Source organism: Oncorhynchus mykiss, chromosome 2 (assembly GCF_013265735.2).
Source record: "Oncorhynchus mykiss isolate Arlee chromosome 2, USDA_OmykA_1.1, whole genome shotgun sequence".
In the NCBI taxonomy this organism is placed as follows: Eukaryota; Metazoa; Chordata; class Actinopteri; order Salmoniformes; family Salmonidae; genus Oncorhynchus; species Oncorhynchus mykiss.
Genome location: NC_048566.1, coordinates 1,177,044 through 1,198,180, shown reverse-complemented (window position 1 = coordinate 1,198,180; position 21,137 = coordinate 1,177,044). Strand labels below are relative to the sequence as shown.

The 21,137-nt window shown below is 46.4% G+C and overlaps 1 protein-coding gene across 1 annotated transcript in view; it reads right to left on the bottom strand.

Annotated features, from left to right (window-relative positions):
• rbms3 (RNA binding motif, single stranded interacting protein) overlaps positions 1–21,137 on the bottom strand; it is a 208,075-nt gene that overhangs the window by 33,355 nt on the left and 153,583 nt on the right. The window contains exons 7-8 of the mRNA XM_036934979.1: positions 2,598–2,704; positions 688–731 (exon numbers count right to left, since the gene is read on the bottom strand). Of these exons, the coding sequence (XP_036790874.1) occupies positions 688–731; positions 2,598–2,704 (151 nt within the window). The remainder of the gene's footprint in view (positions 1–687; positions 732–2,597; positions 2,705–21,137) is intronic.

Below are 21,137 nucleotides of genomic sequence, written 5' to 3'. Positions count from 1 at the left end.
TTGAATTGAGACAAATGGATTGGGAGAGAGAGAGAGAGAGAGAGAGAGAGAGACAGAGAGAACCAGAGAGAGAGACAAATGGATTGGGAGAGGGAGAGAGCGAGAGAGGGAGAGACAGAGAGACAGAGAGACAGAGAGAGAGAGAGAGAGAGAGAGAGAGAGAGAGAGAGAGAGAGACAGAGACAGAGACAGAGAGACAGAGAGTCAGAGTCAAATGGATTGGGAGAGAGAGAGAGAGAGATTCCCAGGAGGTATTGTGGATCACAGTCAGACAGGCAGTTCTGCTGGCAGCCAGGCAGGAAAACAGGGCTGGGTTCTGTCCCAAATGGCACCCTATTCCCTATGGGCCCTTAGTCAAATGTAGTGTACTATAAAATGATTGGGTGCCATTTGGGACACAGGACCAGGTTTATACTAACAGACTAACAGAGGGATTTGATTTCCCTTAAACCAAGCACATCTCATTCAGCATGGGAACAGAACGCTGATCAGATGAAAGTGTAACTGACACAGAGATCCACTTCCTGTTTAGACTGGGCTCATTGTGACAGAGTGAATAAGGAGGACACTGGTGTGTGAATAGTGTGCATGTTTTCAGGGGGGGGGGGGGGGGGGGGGGTTGTTAAGGAACCAGGAGCATTTCATAACATGAAGAAGAAACAAGTTAAAACAACAGTAAGTTCTTACCCATTATGCATTGCAGTGGGGTCATATGTCAACGTCATGCCACTCTGAAAGGAAAGAATATGAATATGGTTATGATAAGGTTATGATAAGGTTATGATAAGGTTATGATAAGGTTATGATAAGGTTATGATAAGGTTGTGATACGGTTATGGTATGGTTATGATAAGGTTATGATAAGGTCGTGTCTTTACAATCATTAAATTGAAGACGTCGTTTTTATCAAAGATTCTCTGTAATTAGTATTATGTGATCAACTGATTAATCATGTAACTGTAATTAACTAGGAAGTTGGGGCACCAAGGAAAATATTCAGATTACAAAGTTATCATTTCCTAAAATAACCTTTCAGATATTTTCATATCTGATCAATAGTCTTCTGACTAATGATTCATTTATTTTACCTCACGTTAGTCTCATTCCAAACATCGTAAATTGTTGGTTATCTGCACGAACCCAGTCTTCACTATGAGTCATCCATACATCAATTGTCTTAAATCATTTATTTATTACTAACTAAGTAATTCACAGAAATGCATAAACAAACAGTAAATATGGTTACATGTGGTGATAGAATGTGCCCCTAGTGGGCGGAACCGGCATGGCGGCTTGTTAGACAGAGGGGCAATGGGGGGTCGACTAAGAAGTCCCTAGAGAGTTAATTATAACAATTAAAATGCTAATCACTTACACATGAACGCTCACTCATTCGGGAACAATTGCAATCAATATATATATTTACGCTCAGTGTGTCGTCTTGATCGCTGGTGAAAAGTCTTTCTTTTGTAGAATTGTCCGTCTCTCTCCCTCTCTCTCTCTCGGTTGTGGTTAGAGTGGATTGTTCAGAGTGACATTCATTCATTTCGTTATAGAATGCATGTTTCGACGGTTGTCGTTCTTCGCGTTCAATGATACCGAATTCCTAGCTGCAGACTAGTAATTCATATCAAAGACTTGTTCTTATTCTGTCGGTATCATCGAGTTTAACCACGTGGGATGGTTAAAAGATTTAGCAATGGTCTACAACCTTTGTCCCCCTCCTAATGGAGAGAAACATGGTCTGCTGATAATTTCTCAAAGTTGGGTTTTATTCGGAATGGCAGAAAAGGGCTGTCCCAGGACGCCTGACCCTAACTGGGCTCAGGGGCTGTCCCAGGACGCCTGACCCTAACTGGGCTCAGGGGCGGTCCAGGATGTCAGACCCTAACTGGGCTCAGGGGCGGTCCAGGATGTCTGACCCTAACTGGGCTCAGGGGTGGTCCAGGACGCCTGACCCTAACTGGGCTCAGGGGCGGTCCAGGATGTCTGACCCTAACTGGGCTCAGGGGCGGTCCAGGATGTCTGACCCTAACTGGGCTCAGGGGCGGTCCAGGATGTCTGACCCAAACTGGGCTCAGGGGCGATCCCAGGATGTCTGACCCTAACTGGGCTCAGGGGCTGTCCAGGATGTCTGACCCTAACTGGGCTAAGGAGCGGTCCTCTGATTTAGTTCAAATCCAATCCCCTTTTTGAGTTTTCCTTCATTAAACAGTCCAAAAACATATTACACAACAATTAGATGTAAACCTGATATCTGAGGCTATTATATAAACAGCGTTATGGTAATGTGGCCACACCGTCTCCCATGAGCTTCCCCAAGTTGTAACAAACGGACCAGTTCGTAGCTGGATTCTTCACCCATCTTTTATACTTTCTCTGGAACATGAAATTTGTTCGTACCTCAAGTTCTGTGAGGTGGAAGGAATTGCTTTGTTCTCTATGCAAATTGACTCTCTCTATACTGTGTGTCCACTGTGTGTCAGGAATTTATGACGTCTCTCTGACCACAGCAACCTAGTTGAAGGAGGTCGAGGGGGAGGGCAGGGAGGGGGGGATGGGGCTTGCTATACCCAAAGAGGACAGTTGCATCTCACCTCTCCATCTCTGGTCCATGGTTGTCCGTTTTGGGGGTACTTGTTCTGGTTCAGCCTCTTCTTCTGTCCTCCATCTGCAAACTTACAGAGTAGGGGTTCTACAGGAGCTGTGTGTGTGTGTGAGAGAGACAGAGAGAGAGAGAGAGAGAGAGAGAGAGAGATGAGAGAGAGAGAGAGAGAGAGAGAGAGAGAGAGAAATAGTTAAAAGCCAGTTATCTAGTGTACAATATGAGAAGAATGAAAGGGTTGGTTCCCCAGCTCCCTCTAAAACATCAGTAATCGTTCAACCCTGGCCATGGGTTCTCCATCCACATGACCATCTGAAGCCAGTCTTCTCGTTCACGTCAGGTAAACGGTGAGCCATTTAATAACAACCCAAACCTGACATTGAAAAAACCCAACCCTGACTTTAAATCAACCTAACCAAAGCACAGAACCTGAGAGTGTTTAACTAACAAACCTTAGCATAATTAACACAGCCAACAGCAAATAATTTATTCAACTCTATTAATTTGACGTTTTTCATTTTCTATATAAAGGACAAACGAACTTTCGGGATAAAGACTGAAAAGAGAAAACGTGGGTGGAAAAAAAGACTGTGTGACCTTTCTCACAATAGCTCATCTTATGACCTCTGACCTTTAGGAAGCAGAGATGACTCCTGAACCGTAATGTGTAGTGTGTTTGGAAAGTATTCAGACCCCTTCCCTGTCAACACATGTTGTTACGTCACGGCCTTATTCGGCAGGGTAGCCTAGTGGTTAGAGCATTGGACTAGTAACCGAAAGGTTGTAAGATCGAATCCCCTAGATTCGGGGATTCTTGGGGTGGCAGGGTAGCCTAGTGGTTAGAGCGTTGGACTAGTAACCGAAAGGTTGCAAGATCGAATCCCCTAAATTCGGGGATTCTTGGGGTGGCAGGGTAGCCTAGTGGTTAGAGCGTTGGACTAGTAACCGAAAGGTTGTAAGATCGAATCCCCTAGATTCGGGGATTCTTGGGGTGGCAGGGTAGCCTAGTGGTTAGAGCGTTGGACTAGTAACCGAAAGGTTGTAAGATCGAATCCCCTAGATTCGGGGATTCTTGGGGCGGCAGGGTAGCCTAGTGGTTAGAGCATTGGACTAGTAACCGAAAGGTTGCAAGATCGAATCCCCTAAATTCGGGGATTCTTGGGGCGGCAGGGTAGCCTAGTGGTTGGACTAGTAACCGGAAGGTTGCAAGTTCAAACCCCGAGCTGACAAGGTACAAATCTGTCGTTCAGCCCCTGAACAGGCATGTACTATATATACTATATGTACTGGACATTGGACACTGCCTGTATGATGACGATGGAACCTCACATGATGAGACAGAGAGATACTGTATATGGGATCACACAAGATGCACACAAGATGCACACTAGACATGTACTAGATATGTACTGCATGTACATACTATATGTACTAGATACATACTATATGTAACTATATTTACTGAACATGTACTATATGTACTAGATGTACTAGATATGTACAGATGTACTGGACACTGCCTGTATGATGACGATGGAACCTCACATGGTGAGACAGAGAGATACTGTATACGGGATTACACAACTAACACCACAAGACACACACACTGACATCTGAGAAGACAGAGAGAGGAGAAAGAGACGATTCAGAGTTCAACCTTGAACCAGACGGTCTAAATGACTAACACAACCCGCAGGCTACATGACTTTATATATACACACACACACACACACACACACACACAAGAGACACGCACACAAGAGGCACACAAGAATCACACATGCACACAAGAGGCACACACACACAGGACTTTATGTTCATCCCTCCAGCTATGTTAACTAGACAGGGCAAAGCAGTGTTGCTCTCCATCCGTAATGATGTAACTGCATGGAACCCCACATAGCTGTAGGGCAGCAGTAGTCAGAGGAAAGGGATCCATTTGGGATGAACACCAGGCTTCTATTCACCTTGACATCTCTGGGATCGCCCTCAGAAGCACAGCCTCTCTTCCTTCCTGCTTATCTCTGTATACAACAATTCATGTTACCTGGTGGTGTAGGGCTGTACATTCATGTTACCTGGTGGTGTAAGGCTGTACATTCATGTTACCTGGTGGTGTAGGGCTATACATTCATGTTACCTGGTGGTGTGGCTGTACATTCATGTTACCTGGTGGTGTAGGGCTGTACATTCATGTTACCTGGTGGTGTAAGGCTGTACATTCATGTTACCTGGTGGTGTAGGGCTGTACATTCATTTTACCTGGTGGTGTAAGGCTGTACATTCATGTTACCTGGTGGTGTAGGGCTGTACATTCATGTTACCTGGTGGTGTGGCTATACATTCATGTTACCTGGTGGTGTTCGGCTATACATTCATGTTACCTGGTGGTGTTCGGCTATGTATTCATGTTACCTGGTGGTGTAAGGCTATACAGTCATGCTCCCTGGTGGTGTAGGGCTATATATTCATGTTTCCTGGTCGTGTAGGGCTGTACATACATGTTACCTGGTCGTGTAGGGCTATACATTCATGTTACCTGGTCGTGTAGGGCTGTACATACATGTTACCTGGTGGTGTAGGGCTATATATTCATGTTACCTGGTCATGTAGGGCTATATATTCATGTTACCTGGTCGTGTAGGGCTGTACATACATGTTACCTGGTGGTGTAGGGCTATATATTCATGTTACCTGGTCATGTAGGGCTATATATTCATGTTACCTGGTGGTGTAGGGCTATACATTCATGTTACCTGGTGGTGTAAGGCTATACCTTCATGTTACCTGGTGGTGTAAGGCTGTACATTCATGTTACCTGGTGGTGTAGGGCTATACATTCATGTTACCTGGTGGTGTAGGGCTGTACATTCATGTTACCTGGTGGTGTAGGGCTATACATTCATGTTACCTGGTGGTGTAGGGCTGTACATTCATGTTCCCTGGTGGTGTAAGGCTGTACATTCATGTTACCTGGTGGTGTAAGGCTATACAGTCATGCTCCCTGGTGGTGTAGGGCTGTACATTCATGTTACCTGGTGGTGTAGGGCTATACATTCATGTTACATGGTGGTGTAGGGCTATACATTAATTTTACCTGGTGGTGTGGCTAAACATCTATGTTACCTGGTGGTGTAGGGCTATACATTCATGTAACCTGGTTGTGTAGGCTATACATTCATGTTACCTGGTGGTGAAGGGCTGTACATTCATGTTACCTGGTGGTGTAGGGCTATACATTCATGTTACCTGGTGGTGTAAGGCTATACAGTCATGCTCCCTAGTGGTGTAGGGCTATATATTCATGTTACCTGGTGGTGTAGGGCTGTACATTAATTTTACCTGGTGGTGTGGCTAAACATCTATGTTACCTGGTGGTGTAGGGCAATATATTCTTGTTACCTGGTGGTGTTCGGCTATACATTCATGTTACCTGGTGGTGTAGGGCTATACATTCATGCTACCTGGTGGTGTAGGGCTATATATTCATGTTACCTGGTGGTGTAGGGCTGTATATTCATGTTACCTGGTGGTGTAGGGCTATACATTCATGCTCCCTGGTGGTGTAGGGCTGTATATTCATGTTACCTGGTGGTGTAGGGCTATATATTCATGCTCCCTGGTGGTGTAGGGCTATATATTCATGTTACCTGGTGGTGTAGGGCTGTATATTCATGTTACCTGGTGGTGTAGGGCTATACATTCATGCTCCCTGGTGGTGTAGGGCTATACATTCATGCTCCCTGGTGGTGTAGGGCTGTATATTCATGTTACCTGGTGGTGTAGGGCTGTATATTCATGCTCCCTGGTGGTGTAGGGCTATATATTCATGTTACCTGGTGGTGTACATTCACAAACAACAGAGAGAAAAAAATCAGGTCCCTCGTCTCACCCTTACTTTAGAATGGAACAAAACATATTACATAAGGAGAGGTGGGAGAGAGAGGAGATGGGTACTGAGGGGAGAGGAGACTACTGAAGACTCAGAGACAACAGCTGTTGGGGGGGTGGGTACTGAGGGGAGAGGAGACTACTGAAGACTCAGAGACAACAGGTGTTGGGGGGGGGGTACTGAGGGGAGAGGAGACTACTGAAGACTCAGAGACAACAGGTGTTGGGGGGGGTGGGTACTGAGGGGAGAGGAGACTACTGAAGACTCAGAGACAACAGGTGTTGGGGGGGTGGGTACTGAGGGGAGAGTAGACTACTGAAGACTCAGAGACAACAGGTGTTGGGGGGGGGGGGGTACTAAGGGGAGAGGAGACTACTGAAGACTCAGAGACAACAGGTGTTGGGGGGGGGATACTGAGGGGAGAGGAGACTACTGAAGACTCAGAGACAACAGGTGTTGGGGGGGGGTACTGAGGGGAGAGGAGACTACTGAAGACTCAGAGACAACAGGTGTTGGGGGGGGGGGGTACTGAGGGGAGAGGAGACTACTGAAGACTCAGAGACAACAGGTGTTGGGGGGGGGGGGTACTGAGGGGAGAGGAGACTACTGAAGACTCAGAGACAACAGGTGTTTGGGGGGGTACTGAGGGGAGAGTTGACTACCGAAGACTCAGAGACAACAGGTGTTGGGGGGGTGGGTACTGAGGGGAGAGGAGACTACTGAAGACTCAGAGACAACAGGTGTTGGGGGGGTGGGTACTGAGGGGAGAGGAGACTACTGAAGACTCAGAGACAACAGGTGTTGGGGGGGGGGTACTGAGGGGAGAGGAGACTACTGAAGACTCAGAGACAATAGGTGTTGGGGGGGGGTACTGAGGGGAGAGGAGACTACTGAAGACTCAGAGACAACAGGTGTTGGGGGGGGGTACTGAGGGGAGAGGAGACTACTGAAGACTCAGAGACAACAGGTGTTGGGGGGGGGGGGGTACTGAGGGGAGAGGAGACTACTGAAGACTCAGAGACAACAGGTGTTGGGGGGGGGGTACTGAGGGGAGAGGAGACTACTGAAGACTCAGAGACAACAGGTGTTGTGGGGGGAGTACTGAGGGGAGAGGAGACTACTGAAGACTCAGAGACAACAGGTGTTGGGGGGGGGGGGGGGTACTGAGGGGAGAGTAGACTACTGAAGACTCAGAGATAACAGGTGTTGGGGGTGGGTACTGAGGGGAGAGTAGACTACTGAAGACTCAGAGAAAACAGGTGTTGGGGGGGTGGGTACTGAGGGCAGAGTAGACTACTGAAGACTCAGAGAAAACAGGTGTTGGGGGGGTGGGTACTGAGGGGAGAGTAGACTACAGAAGACTCAGAGAAAACAGGTGTTGGGGGGGGTACTGAGGGGAGAGGAGACTACTGAAGACTCAGAGACAACAGGTGTTGGGGGGGGGGGGTACTGAGGGGAGAGGAGACTACTTCCAGCGCCGACAGAGATGGCCGCCTCGCTTCGCGTTCCTAGGAAACTATGCAGTTTTTTGGGTTTTTTTTACGTGTTATTTCTTACATTAGTACCCCAGGTCATCTTAGGTTTCATTACATACAGTCGAGAAGAACTACTGAATATAAGATCAGCGTCAACTCACCATCAGTACGACCAAGAATATGTTTTTCGCGACGCAGATCCTGTGTTCTGCCTTACAAACAGGACAACGGAGTGGATCCCATGCAGCGACCCCAAAAAACGACTCCGAAAAAGAGGGAAACGAGGCAGTCTTCTGGTCAGACTCCGGAGACGGGCACACCGTGCACCATTCCCTAGCATTCTTCTTGCCAATGTCCAGTCTCTTGACAACAAGGTTGATGAAATCCGAGCAAGGGTAGCATTCCAAAGGGACATCAGAGACTGTAACGTTCTTTGCTTCACGGAAACGTGGCTTACTGGAGAGACGCTATCCGAGGCGGTGCAGCCAACAGGTTTCTCCACGCATCGCGCAGACAGAAACAAACATCTTTCTGGTAAGAAGAGGGGCGGGGGCGTATGCCTTATGACTAACGTGACATGGTGTGATGAAAGAAACATACAGGAACTCAAATCCTTCTGTTCACCTGATTTAGAATTCCTCACAATCAAATGTAGACCGCATTATCTACCAAGAGAATTCTCTTCGATTATAATCACAGCCGTATATATCCCCCCCCCAAGCAGACACATCGTTGGCTCTGAATGAACTTTATTTGACTCTTTGCAAACTGGAAACCATTTATCCGGAGGCTGCATTCATTGTAGCTGGGGATTTTAACAAGGCTAATCTGAAAACAAGACTCCCCAAATTTTATCAGCATATCGATTGCGCAACCAGGGTTGGAAAGACCTTGGATCATTGTTACTCTAACTTCCGCGACGCATATAAGGCCCTGCCCCGCCCCCCTTTCGGAAAAGCTGACCACGACTCCATTTTGTTGATCCCTGCCTACAGACAGAAACTAAAACAAGAGGCTCCCACGCTGAGGTCTGTCCAATGCTGGTCCGACCAAGCTGACTCCACACTCCAAGACTGCTTCCATCATGTGGACTGGGACATGTTTCGTATTGCGTCAGACAACAACATTGACGAATACGCTGATTCGGTGTGCGAGTTCATTAGAACGTGCGTTGAAGATGTCGTTCCCATAGCAACGATTAAAACATTCCCTAACCAGAAACCGTGGATTGATGGCAGCATTCGCGTGGAACTGAAAGCGCGAACCACTGCTTTTAACCAGGGCAAGGTGTCTGGTAACATGACCGAATACAAACAGTGCAGCTATTCCCTCCGCAAGGCTATCAAACAAGCTAAGCGTCAGTACAGAGACAAAGTAGAATCTCAATTCAACGGCTCAGACACAAGAGGCATGTGGCAGGGTCTACAGTCAATCACGGACTACAGGAAGAAATCCAGCCCAGTCACGGACCAGGATGTCCTGCTCCCAGGCAGACTAAATAACTTTTTTGCCCGCTTTGAGGACAATACAGTGCCACTGACACGGCCTGCAACGGCCTGCAACGAAAACTTGCGGTCTCTCCTTCACTGCAGCCGAGGTGAGTAAGACATTTAAACGTGTTAACCCTCGCAAGGCTGCAGACCCAGACGGCATCCCCAGCCGCGCCCTCAGAGCATGCGCAGACCAGCTGGCCGGTGTGTTTACGGACATATTCAATCAATCCCTATACCAGTCTGCTGTTCCCACATGCTTCAAGAGGGCCACCATTGTTCCTGTTCCCAAGAAAGCTAAGGTAACTGAGCTAAACGACTACCGCCCCGTAGCACTCACTTCCGTCATCATGAAGTGCTTTGAGAGACTAGTCAAGGACCATATCACCTCCACCCTACCTGACACCCTAGACCCACTCCAATTTGCTTACAGCCCAAATAGGTCCACAGACGATGCAATCTCAACCACACTGCACACTGCCCTAACCCATCTGGACAAGAGGAATACCTATGTGAGAATGCTGTTCATTGACTACAGCTCGGCATTCAACACCATAGTACCCTCCAAGCTCGTCATCAAGCTCGAGACCCTGGGTCTCGACCCCGCCCTGTGCAACTGGGTACTGGACTTCCTGACGGGCCGCCCCCAGGTGGTGAGGGTAGGCAACAACATCTCCTCCCCGCTGATCCTCAACACTGGGGCCCCACAAGGGTGCGTTCTGAGCCCTCTCCTGTACTCCCTGTTCACCCACGACTGCGTTGCCACGCACGCCTCCAACTCAATCATCAAGTTTGCGGACGACACAACAGTGGTAGGCTTGATTACCAACAACGACGAGACGGCCTACGGGAGGAGGTGAGGGCCCTCGGAGTGTGGTGTCAGGAAAATAACCTCACACTCAACATCAACAAAACTAAGGAGATGATTGTGGACTTCAGGAAACAGCAGAGGGAACACCCCCCTATCCACATCGATGGAACAGTAGTGGAGAGGGTAGCAGGTTTTAAGTTCCTCGGCATACACATCACAGACAAACTGAATTGGTCCACTCACACAGACAGCATTGTGAAGAAGGGGCAGCAGCGCCTCTTCAACCTCAGGAGGCTGAAGAAATTCGGCTTGTCACCAAAAGCACTCACAAACTTCTACAGATGCACAATCGAGAGCATCCTGGTGGGCTGTATCACCGCCTGGTACGGCAACTGCTCCGCCCTCAACCGTAAGACTCTCCAGAGGGTAGTGAGGTCTGCACAACGCATCACCGGGGGCAAACTACCTGCCCTCTAGGACACCTACACCACCCGATGTCACAGGAAGGCCATAAAGATCATCAAGGACATCAACCACCCGAGCCACTGCCTGTTCACCCCACTATCATCCAGAAGGCGAGGTCAGTACAGGTGCATCAAAGCTGGGACCGAGAGACTGAAAAACAGCTTCTATCTCAAGGCCATCAGACTGTTAAACAGCCACCACTAACATTGAGTGGCTGCTGCCAACACACTGACAATTACTCAACTCCAGCCACTTTAATAATGGGAATTGATGGGAAATGATGTAAATATATCACTAGCCACTTTAAACAATGCTACCTAATATAATGTTACTTACCCTACATTATTCATCTCATATGCATACGTATATACTGTACTCTATATGATCGACTGTATCCTTATGTAATACATGTATCACTAGCCACTTTAACTATGCCACTTTGTTTACATACTCATCTCATATGTATATACTGTACTCGATACCATCTACATCTACTGAAGACTCAGAGAAAACAGGTGTTGGGGGGGGTAGGTACTGAGGGGAGAGGAGACTACTGAAGACTCAGAGACAACAGGTGTTGGGGGGGGGGGTACTGAGGGGAGAGGAGACTACTAAAGACTCAGAGACAACAGGTGTTGGGGGGGGGGTACTGAGGGGAGAGTAGACTACTGAAGACTCAGAGAAAACAGGTGTTGGGGGGGGGTACTGAGGGGAGAGGAGACTACTAAAGACTCAGAGACAACAGGTGTTGGGGGGGTGGGGGGGGGGTACTGAGGGGAGAGGAGACTACTGAAGACTCAGAGACAACAGGTGTTGGGGGGGGGTACTGAGGGGAGAGGAGACTACTGAAGACTCAGAGACAACAGGTGTTGGGGGGGGGGTACTGAGGGGAGAGTAGACTACTGAAGACTCAGAGAAAACAGGTGTTGGGGGGGGGTACTGAGGGGAGAGGAGACTACTAAAGACTCAGAGACAACAGGTGTTGGGGGGGGGGGGGTACTGAGGGGAGAGTAGACTACTGAAGACTCAGAGACAACAGGTGTTGGGGTGGGGGGGTACTGAGGGGAGAGGAGACTACTGAAGACTCAGAGACAACAGGTGTTGGGGGGGGGGTACTGAGGGGAGAGTAGACTACTGAAGACTCAGAGACAACAGGTGTTGGGGGGGGGGTACTGAGGGGAGAGGAGACTACTGAAGACTCAGAGACAACAGGTGTTGGGGGGGGGGGTACTGAGGGGAGAGGAGACTACTGAAGACTCAGAGACAACAGGTGTTGGGGGGGTACTGAGGGGAGAGTAGACTACTGAAGACTCAGAGACAACAGGTGTTGGGGGGGGGTACTGAGGGGAGAGGAGACTACTGAAGACTCAGAGACAACAGGTGTTGGGGGGGGGTACTGAGGGGAGAGAAGACTACTGAAGACTCAGAGACAACAGGTGTTGGGGGAAGAGAGAACAAAGTCTTCTCATGCTTCGTTGATTTCAAAAAAGCTTTTGATTCATATTGGCATGAGGGTCTGCTATACAAATTAATGGAAGGTGGTGTTGGGGGAAAAATAATCAACGCTGTAAAATCCACGTACACAAACAACAGATGTGAGGTTTAAATTGGCAAAAAACACACATTTCTTTCCAAAGGGCCGGGGGGTGAGACAGGGATGCAGCTTAAGCCCCACCCTCTTCAACATAAATATCAACAAATTGGCGCGGGCACTAGAACAGTCTGCAGCACCCGGCCTCACCCTACTAGAATCTGAATTCAAATGTCTACTGTTTGCTGATGATCTGGTGCTTCTGTCCTCAAACAAGGAGGACCTACAGCAGCACCTAGATCTTCTGCACAGATTATGTCAGACCTGGGCCCTGACAGTGAATCTCAGTTAGACAAAAATAATGGTGTTCCAAAAAAGGTCCAGTCGCCAGGACCACAAATACAAATTCCATCTAGACACTGTTGCCCTAGAGCACACAAAAAACTATACATACCTCGGCCTAAACATCAGCGCCACAGGTAACGATCTGAGAGATGAGGCAAGAAGGGCATTCTATGCCATCAAAAGGAACATAAAGTTCAACATACCAATTAGGATCTGGCTAAAAATACTTGAATTAGTTATAGAGCCCATTGCCCTTTATGGTTGTGAGGTCTGGGGTCCGCTCACCAACCAAGAATTCACAAAATGGGACAAACACCAAATTGAGATTCCGCATACAGAATTCTGCTAAAATATCCTTTGTGTCCAACGTAGAACACCAAATACTGCATTCAGAGGAGAATTAGGCCGATACCCACTAATTATCAAAATCCAGAAAAGAGACGTTAAATTCTACAACCACCTAAAAGGAAGTGATTCACAAACCTTCCATAACAAAGCCATCACCTACAGAGAGATGAACCTGGAGAAGAGTCCCCTAAGCAAGCTGGTCCTGGGGCTCTGTTCACAAACACAAACACACCCTACAGAGCCCCAGGACAACAGCACAATTAGACCCAACCAAATCATGAGAAAACAAAAAGATAATTTCTTGACACATTGGAAAGAATTAACAAAAAAACAGAGCAAACTAGAATGCTATTTGGCCCTAAACAGAGAGTACACAGCGGCAGAATACCTGACCACTGTGACTGACCCAAAATTAAGGAAAGCTTTGACTATGTACAGACTCAGTGAGCATAGCCTTGCTATTGAGAAAGGCCGCCGTAGGCAGACATGGCTCTCAAGAGAAGACAGGCTATGTGCTCACTGCCCACAAAATGAGGTGGAAACTGAGCTGCACTTCCTAACCCGCCAAATTTAGGACCATATTAGAGACACACATTTTCCACAGATTACACAGATCCACAAAGAATTTGAAAACAAACCCAGTTTTTGTTAAACTCCCATATCTACTGGGTGTAATACCACAACAGGGCAACCAGTGAAGAACAAACAAAATTGTAAATATAACCTACATGTTGATTTATGTCCCCTTGTAACTATTTCTACATCATTACAACACTGTATATATACATACAATTATATTCGTAATGTCTTTATTCTTTTGGAACTTCTGTGAATGTAATGTTAACTGTTAATTGTTTTAATTCACTTTATTTCATTTAGCAAGAAGTGCACTACTCTATGTGTCCTGGTCTAAAGTAGTGCACTACTCTATGTGTCCTGGTCTAAAGTAGTGCACTACTCTATGTGTCCTGGTGTAAAGTAGTGCACTACTCTATGTGTCCTGGTCTAAAGTAGTGCACTACCCTATGTGTCCTGGTCTAAAGTAGTGCACTACTCTATGTGTCCTGGTCTAAAGTAGTGCACTACTCTATGTGTCCTGGTCTAAAGTAGTGCACTACTCTATGTGTCCTGGTGTAAAGTAGTGCACTACTCTGTGTGTCCTGGTCTAAAGTAGTGCACTACTCTATGTGTCCTGGTCTAAAGTAGTGCACTACTCTATGTGTCCTGGTCTAAAGTAGTGCACTACTCTATGTGTCCTGGTCTAAAGTAGTGCACTACTCTATGTTTCCTGGTCTAAAGTAGTGCACTACTCTATGTGTCCTGGTCTAAAGTAGTGCACTACTCTATGTGTCCTGGTCTAAAGTAGTGCACTACTCTATGTGTCCTGGTCTAAAGTAGTGCACTACTCTATGTGTCCTGGTCTAAAGTAGTGCACTACTCTATGTGTCCTGGTCTAAAGTAGTGCACTACTCTATGTGTCCTGGTCTAAAGTAGTGCACTACTCTATGTGTCCTGGTCTAAAGTAGTGCACTACTCTATGTGTCCTGGTCTAAAGTAGTGCACTACTCTATGTGTCCTGGTCTAAAGTAGTGCACTACTCTATGTGTCCTGGTCTAAAGTAGTGCACTACTCTATGTGTCCTGGTCTAAAGTAGTGCACTACTCTATGTGTCCTGGTCTAAAGTAGTGCACTACCCTATGTGTCCTGGTCTAAAGTAGTGCACTACTCTATGTGTCCTGGTCTAAAGTAGTGCACTACTCTATGTGTCCTGGTCTAAAGTAGTGCACTACTCTATGTGTCCTGGTCTAAAGTAGTGCACTACTCTATGTGTCCTGGTCTAACGTAGTGCACTACTCTATGTGTCCTGGTCTAAAGTAGTGCACTACTCTATGTGTCCTGGTCTAAAGTAGTGCACTACTCTATGTGTCCTGGTCTAAAGTAGTGCACTACTCTATGTGTCCTGGTCTAAAGTAGTGCACTACTCTATGTGTCCTGGTCTAAAGTAGTGCACTACTCTATGTGTCCTGGTCTAAAGTAGTGCACTACTCTATGTGTCCTGGTCTAAAGTAGTGCACTACTCTATGTGTCCTGGTCTAACGTAGTGCACTACTCTATGTGTCCTGGTCTAAAGTAGTGCACTACTCTATGTGTCCTGGTCTAAAGTAGTGCACTACTCTATGTGTCCTGGTCTAAAGTAGTGCACTACTCTATGTGTCCTGGTCTAAAGTAGTGCACTACTCTATGTGTCCTGGTCTCAAGTAGTGCACTACTCTATGTGTCCTGGTCTAAAGTAGTGCACTACTCTATGTGTCCTGGTCTAAAGTAGTGCACTACTCTATGTGTCCTGGTCTAAAGTAGTGCACTACTCTATGTGTCCTGGTCTCAAGTAGTACACTACTCTATGTGTCCTGGTCTAAAGTAGTACACTACTCTATGTGTCCTGGTCTAAAGTAGTGCACTACTCTATGTGTCCTGGTCTAAAGTAGTGCACTACTCTATGTGTCCTGGTCCAAAGTAGTGCACTACTCTATGTGTCCTGGTCTAAAGTAGTACACTACTCTATGTGTCCTGGTCTAAAGTAGTGCACTACTCTATGTGTCCTGGTCTAAAGTAGTACACTACTCTATGTGTCCTGGTCTCAAGTAGTGCACTACTCTATGTGTCCTGGTCTAAAGTAGTGCACTACTCTATGTGTCCTGGTCTAAAGTAGTGCACTACTCTATGTGTCCTGGTCTAAAGTAGTGCACTACTCTGTGTGTCCTGGTCTAAAGTAGTGCACTACTCTATGTGTCCTGGTCTAAAGTAGTGCACTACTCTATGTGTCCTGGTCTAAAGTAGTGCACTACTCTATGTGTCCTGGTCTAAAGTAGTGCACTACTCTATGTGTCCTGGTCTAAAGTAGTGCACTACCCTATGTGTCCTGGTCTAAAGTAGTGCACTACTCTATGTGTCCTGGTCTAAAGTAGTGCACTACTCTATGTGTCCTGGTCTAAAGTAGTGCACTACTCTATGTGTCCTGGTCTAAAGTAGTGCACTACTCTGTGTGTCCTGGTCTAAAGTAGTGCACTACTCTATGTGTCCTGGTCTAAAGTAGTGCACTACTCTATGTGTCCTGGTCTCAAGTAGTGCACTACTCTATGTGTCCTGGTCTAAAGTAGTGCACTACTCTATGTGTCCTGGTCTAAAGTAGTGCACTACTCTATGTGTCCTGGTCTCAAGTAGTGCACTACTCTATGTGTCCTGGTCTAAAGTAGTGCACTACTCTATGTGTCCTGGTCTCAAGTAGTACACTAAATAGAGAACGGGGGTGTCATTTGGGAATACATTCATGGTGTTTATTTTCCGTTTATCAGGAATTAAAATCTGTCCAGGATTAAGTGTGGAGTTTGCTCTCCACACTGGCATTGGTTTGTTTAGGTAAATACAGCCAACTGTTTGACATGGGATCTCCATGGAGACCAGCGGGAGGAAACAGGAAGGAAACAGCACTGGGAATAGAAACAGAAACATAATAAGCTTGGACTAGTCACTTCCTGTAGGTTTAAAATTGACCTTGTCGTATCACTTCTCTGTGGATTTCTGTTAGTCTGATTGGTTGTTGCTGCTGCTTGGCACTGATGGGGTCTAATGAGGGGTCTAACAACCCTAACAACCCCTGTTGCCTCTATAGTAGTGGGTGATCTTCATGTTGTCTCTATAGTAGTGGGTGATCTTCATGTTGTCTCTATAGTAGTGGGTGGTCTTCATATTGTCTCTATAGTAGTGGGTGATCTTCATGTTGTCTCTATAGTACTGGGTGATCTTCATGTTGTCTCTATAGTAGTGGGTGATCTTCATGTCTCTATAGTAGTGGGTGATCTTCATGTTGTCTCTATAGTAGTGGGTGTTCATCATGTTGTCTCTATAGTAGTGGGTGTTCTTCATGTCTCTATAGTAGTGGGTGATCTTCATGTTGTCTCTATAGTAGTGGGTGTTCTTCATGTCTCTATAGTAGTGGGTGATCTTCATGTCTCTATAGTAGTGGGTGATCTTCATATTGTCTCTATAGTAGTGGGTGATCTTCATGTCTCTATAGTAGTGGGTGATCTTCATATTGTCTCTATAGTAGTGGGTGATCTTCATGTTGTCTCTATAGTAGTGGGTGATCTTCATATTGTCTCTATAGTAGTGGGTGATCTTCATATTGTCTCTATAGTAGTGGGTGATCTTCATGTCTCTATAGTAGTGGGTGATCTTCATGTTGTCTCTATAGTAGTGGGTGATCTTCATGTCTCTATAGTAGTGGGTGTTCTTCATGTTGTCTCTATAGTAGTGGGTGATTTTCATGTCTCTATAGTAGTGGGTGATCTTCATGTTGTCTCTATAGTAGTGGGTGATCTTCATGTTGTCTCTATAGTAGTGGGTGATCTTCATGTCTCTATAGTAGTGGGTGATCTTCATGTTGTCTCTATAGTAGTGGGTGATCTTCATGTTGTCTCTATAGTAGTGGGTGATCTTCATGTCTCTATAGTAGTGGGTGATCTTCATGTCTCTATAGTAGTGGGTGATCTTCATGTCTCTATAGTAGTGGGTGATCTTCATGTCTCTATAGTGGTGGGTGATCTTCATGTTGTCTCTATAGTAGTGGGTGATCTTCATGTTGTCTCTATAGTAGTGGGTGATCTTCATGTTGTCTCTATAGTAGTGGGTGATCTTCATGTCTCTATAGTAGTGGGTGATCTTCATATTGTCTCTATAGTAGTGGGTGATCTTCATGTCTCTATAGTAGTGGGTGATCTTCATGTCTCTATAGTAGTGGGTGATCTTCATGTCTCTATAGTAGTGGGTGATCTTCATGTTGTCTCTATAGTAGTGGGTGATCTTCATGTCTCTATAGTAGTGGGTGATCTTCATGTTGTCTCTATAGTAGTGGGTGATCTTCATGTCTCTATAGTAGTGGGTGATCTTCATGTTGTCTCTATAGTAGTGGGTGTTCTTCATGTCTCTATAGTAGTGGGTGATCTTCATGTTGTCTCTATAGTAGTGGGTGATCTTCATGTCTCTATAGTAGTGGGTATGTTGTTAGTTCATGACATTACAAAATTACGACTAAACTGAGTGGATAAGACATTTTAAGAACACCTGCTCTTTCCACGACAGACTGACCAGGTGAGTCCAGGTGAAAGTTTTGATCCCTTATTGATGCCACCTGTTGAATCCACTTTAAATCAGTGTAGATGAAGGGGAGGAGACAGGTTAATTAAAAAAGTATGTTTAAGCCTTGAGACATGGATTGTGTCTGTGTGTCATTCAGAGGGTGAATGGGGCAAGACAAAAGATTGAAGTGTCTTTGAACAGGGGTATGGTAGAAGGTGCCAGGCTCACCGGTTTGTGTCAAGAACTGCAACGCTACTGGGGTTTTTCACACTCAACAGTTTCCTGAGTGTATCAAGAAGGTTCCACCACCCAAAGGACATCCATTTAGAGTCCATGCCCCCAAAGAATTCAGGCTGTTCTGAGGGCAAAAAAGGGAAGGGTGCAACTCAATAATAGGAAGCTGTTCTTCATGTTTTTGTATCCTCAGTGTGTACATGGACAGAGGGGTTTTCAGCTGTCCCCATAGGAGAACCCTTTGAAGAACCCTTTTTGGGTTCTACATGGAACCAAAAGGGTTCTACCTGGAACCAAAAGGGTTCTACATGGAACCAAAAGGGTTCTACATGGAACCAAAAGGGTTCTACCTGGAACCAAAAGGGTTCTACATGGAACCAAAAGGGTTCTACATGGAACCAAAAGGGTTCTACATGGAACCAAAAGGGTTCTACATGGAACCAAAAATAGATCTACCTGGAACCAAAAAAGGGTTCTCTTATGGGGACAGCCGAAGAACCCTTCCAGAACTCTTTTTTTCTAAGTGTGTAGTGTACAGTATATACACATGCTGGCATTAGAAGTGATGACTGCATGTCTATGTGAGTGAGGGATAAGGAGGAGTCAGTGTCCACTATACTGCTACTCTCATCATGATATCAACTGACTGGGTGGGTCAGTGTCCACTATACTGCTACTCTCATCATGATATCAACTGACTGGGTGGGTCAGTGTCCACTATACTGCTACTCTCATCATGATATCAACTGACTGGGTGGGTCAGTGTCCACTATACTGCTACTCTCATCATGATATCAACTGACTGGGTGGGTCAGTGTCCACTATACTGATACTCTCATCATGATATCAACTGACTGGGTGTGTCAGTGTCCACTATACTGATACTCTCATCATGATATCAACTAACTGGGTGTGTCAGTGTCCACTATACTGATACTCTCATCATGATATCAACTGACTGGGTGTGTCAGTGTCCACTATACTGATACTCTCATCATGATATCAACTGACTGGGTGTGTCAGTGTCCACTATACTGATACTCTCATCATGACATCAACTGACTGGGTGTTTCTACGAAAGGCTTTCGACGGAGAACATGTCACTGATACACACTGTATCAATCTGTCATTTAATCTCACACCGTTATTATTGGTAATATGTTGAAACTCCACATCTTGTCCCATCTGTCAAGCTACTTGTGCTGATTCTACGATGAATAACGCTGTGTGTGACGTGTGACTCTTTCAAAGGCATATTAAGATATTGAAAAATAATGGAGTGAAAATCTGAGATGGAACACTGTTCCCTTTACAGTGTGATACTTTGGAGCAGAGCCCAATGGGTCCTTCTATAGGGAACAGGGTGGAGTAGAGCCCAATAGGTCCCTCTATAGGGAACAGGGTGGAGTAGAGCCCAATAGGTCCCTCTATAAGGAACAGGGTGGAGTAGAGCCCAATGGGTCCCTCTATAGGGAACAGGGTGGAGTAGAGCCCAATAGGTCCCTCTATAAGGAACAGGGTGGAGTAGAGCCCAATAGGTCCCACTGTAGGGAACAGGGTGGGGTAGAGCCCAATGGGTCCCTCTATAGGGAACAGGGCCCAATGGGTCCCTCTATAGGGAACAGGGCCCAATGGGTCCTTCTATAGGGAACATGGCCCAATGGGTCCCTCTATAGGGAACAGGGCCCAATGAGTCCCTCTATAGGGAACAGGGTGGAACAGGGCCCAATGGGTCCCTCTATAGGGAACAGGGTGGAACAGGGCCCAATGGGTCCCTCTATAGGGAACAGGGTGGAACAGGGCCCAATGGGTCCCTCTATATTGAACCTGGCCCAATAGGTCCCTCTATAGGGAACATGGCCCAATGGGTCCCTCTATAGGGAACAGGGCCCAATGGGTCCCTCTATAGGGAACAGGGTGGAGTAGAGCCCAATAGGTCCCTCTATAGTGAACAGGGCCCAATAGGTTCCTCTATAGTGAACAGGGCCCAGTGGGTCCCTCTATAGGGAACAGAGCCCAATGGGTCCCTCTATAGGGAACGGAGCCCAATGGGTCCCTCTATAGGGAACAGGGTGGAACAGGGCCAAATGGGTCCCTCTATAGGGAAGAGGGTGTAGTAGAGCCCAATGGGTCCCTCTATAGGGAACAGGGCCCAGTGGGTCCCTCTATAGTGAACATGGCCCAATAGGTCCCTCTATAGGGAACAGGGTGGAACAGGGCCCAGTGGGTCCCTCTATAGTGAACATGGTACCATTGGGGACGTGACCTTGGTTATTTTGTTGTCTCTCTCTGTCTCCCGTCGGTGGAGGGAACACAGCAGGTTATTAACAAATAAAATACTTTCCATCAGATAGTTCGGTATTAAAAGATCATTTCCCTTCAACCATTTTCTCATTATAATGTTATCTCCCGTGCCTCTGCCATGATGTGGATCTGAACTAGGCCTTTGTTTGTGTTGTCACGGAGACACATCAATCATTCTACAGCTCAACACACTTTATTAATAAACACTTGATGAAATCAGCAACAGCTGAAATACATGTAATTATCACTCTGACGTGGCACCAGGGAACTGTGTCTCTGGGGTGAAGAAGAGTCAAGTCCCAGGTCCTATTCTGCTCTAAACGTGGCCTCACATTCATAAATGTTATTGTCACTCTGATGTGGCACCAGGGAACTGTGTCTCTGGGATGAGAAGAGTCAAGTCCCAAGTCCTATTCTGCTCTAAACGTGGCCTCACATTCATAAATGTTATTGTTATAACCAGTTGTTGTCGTTAAACCACTCTCCTCTTAGAGAGATACG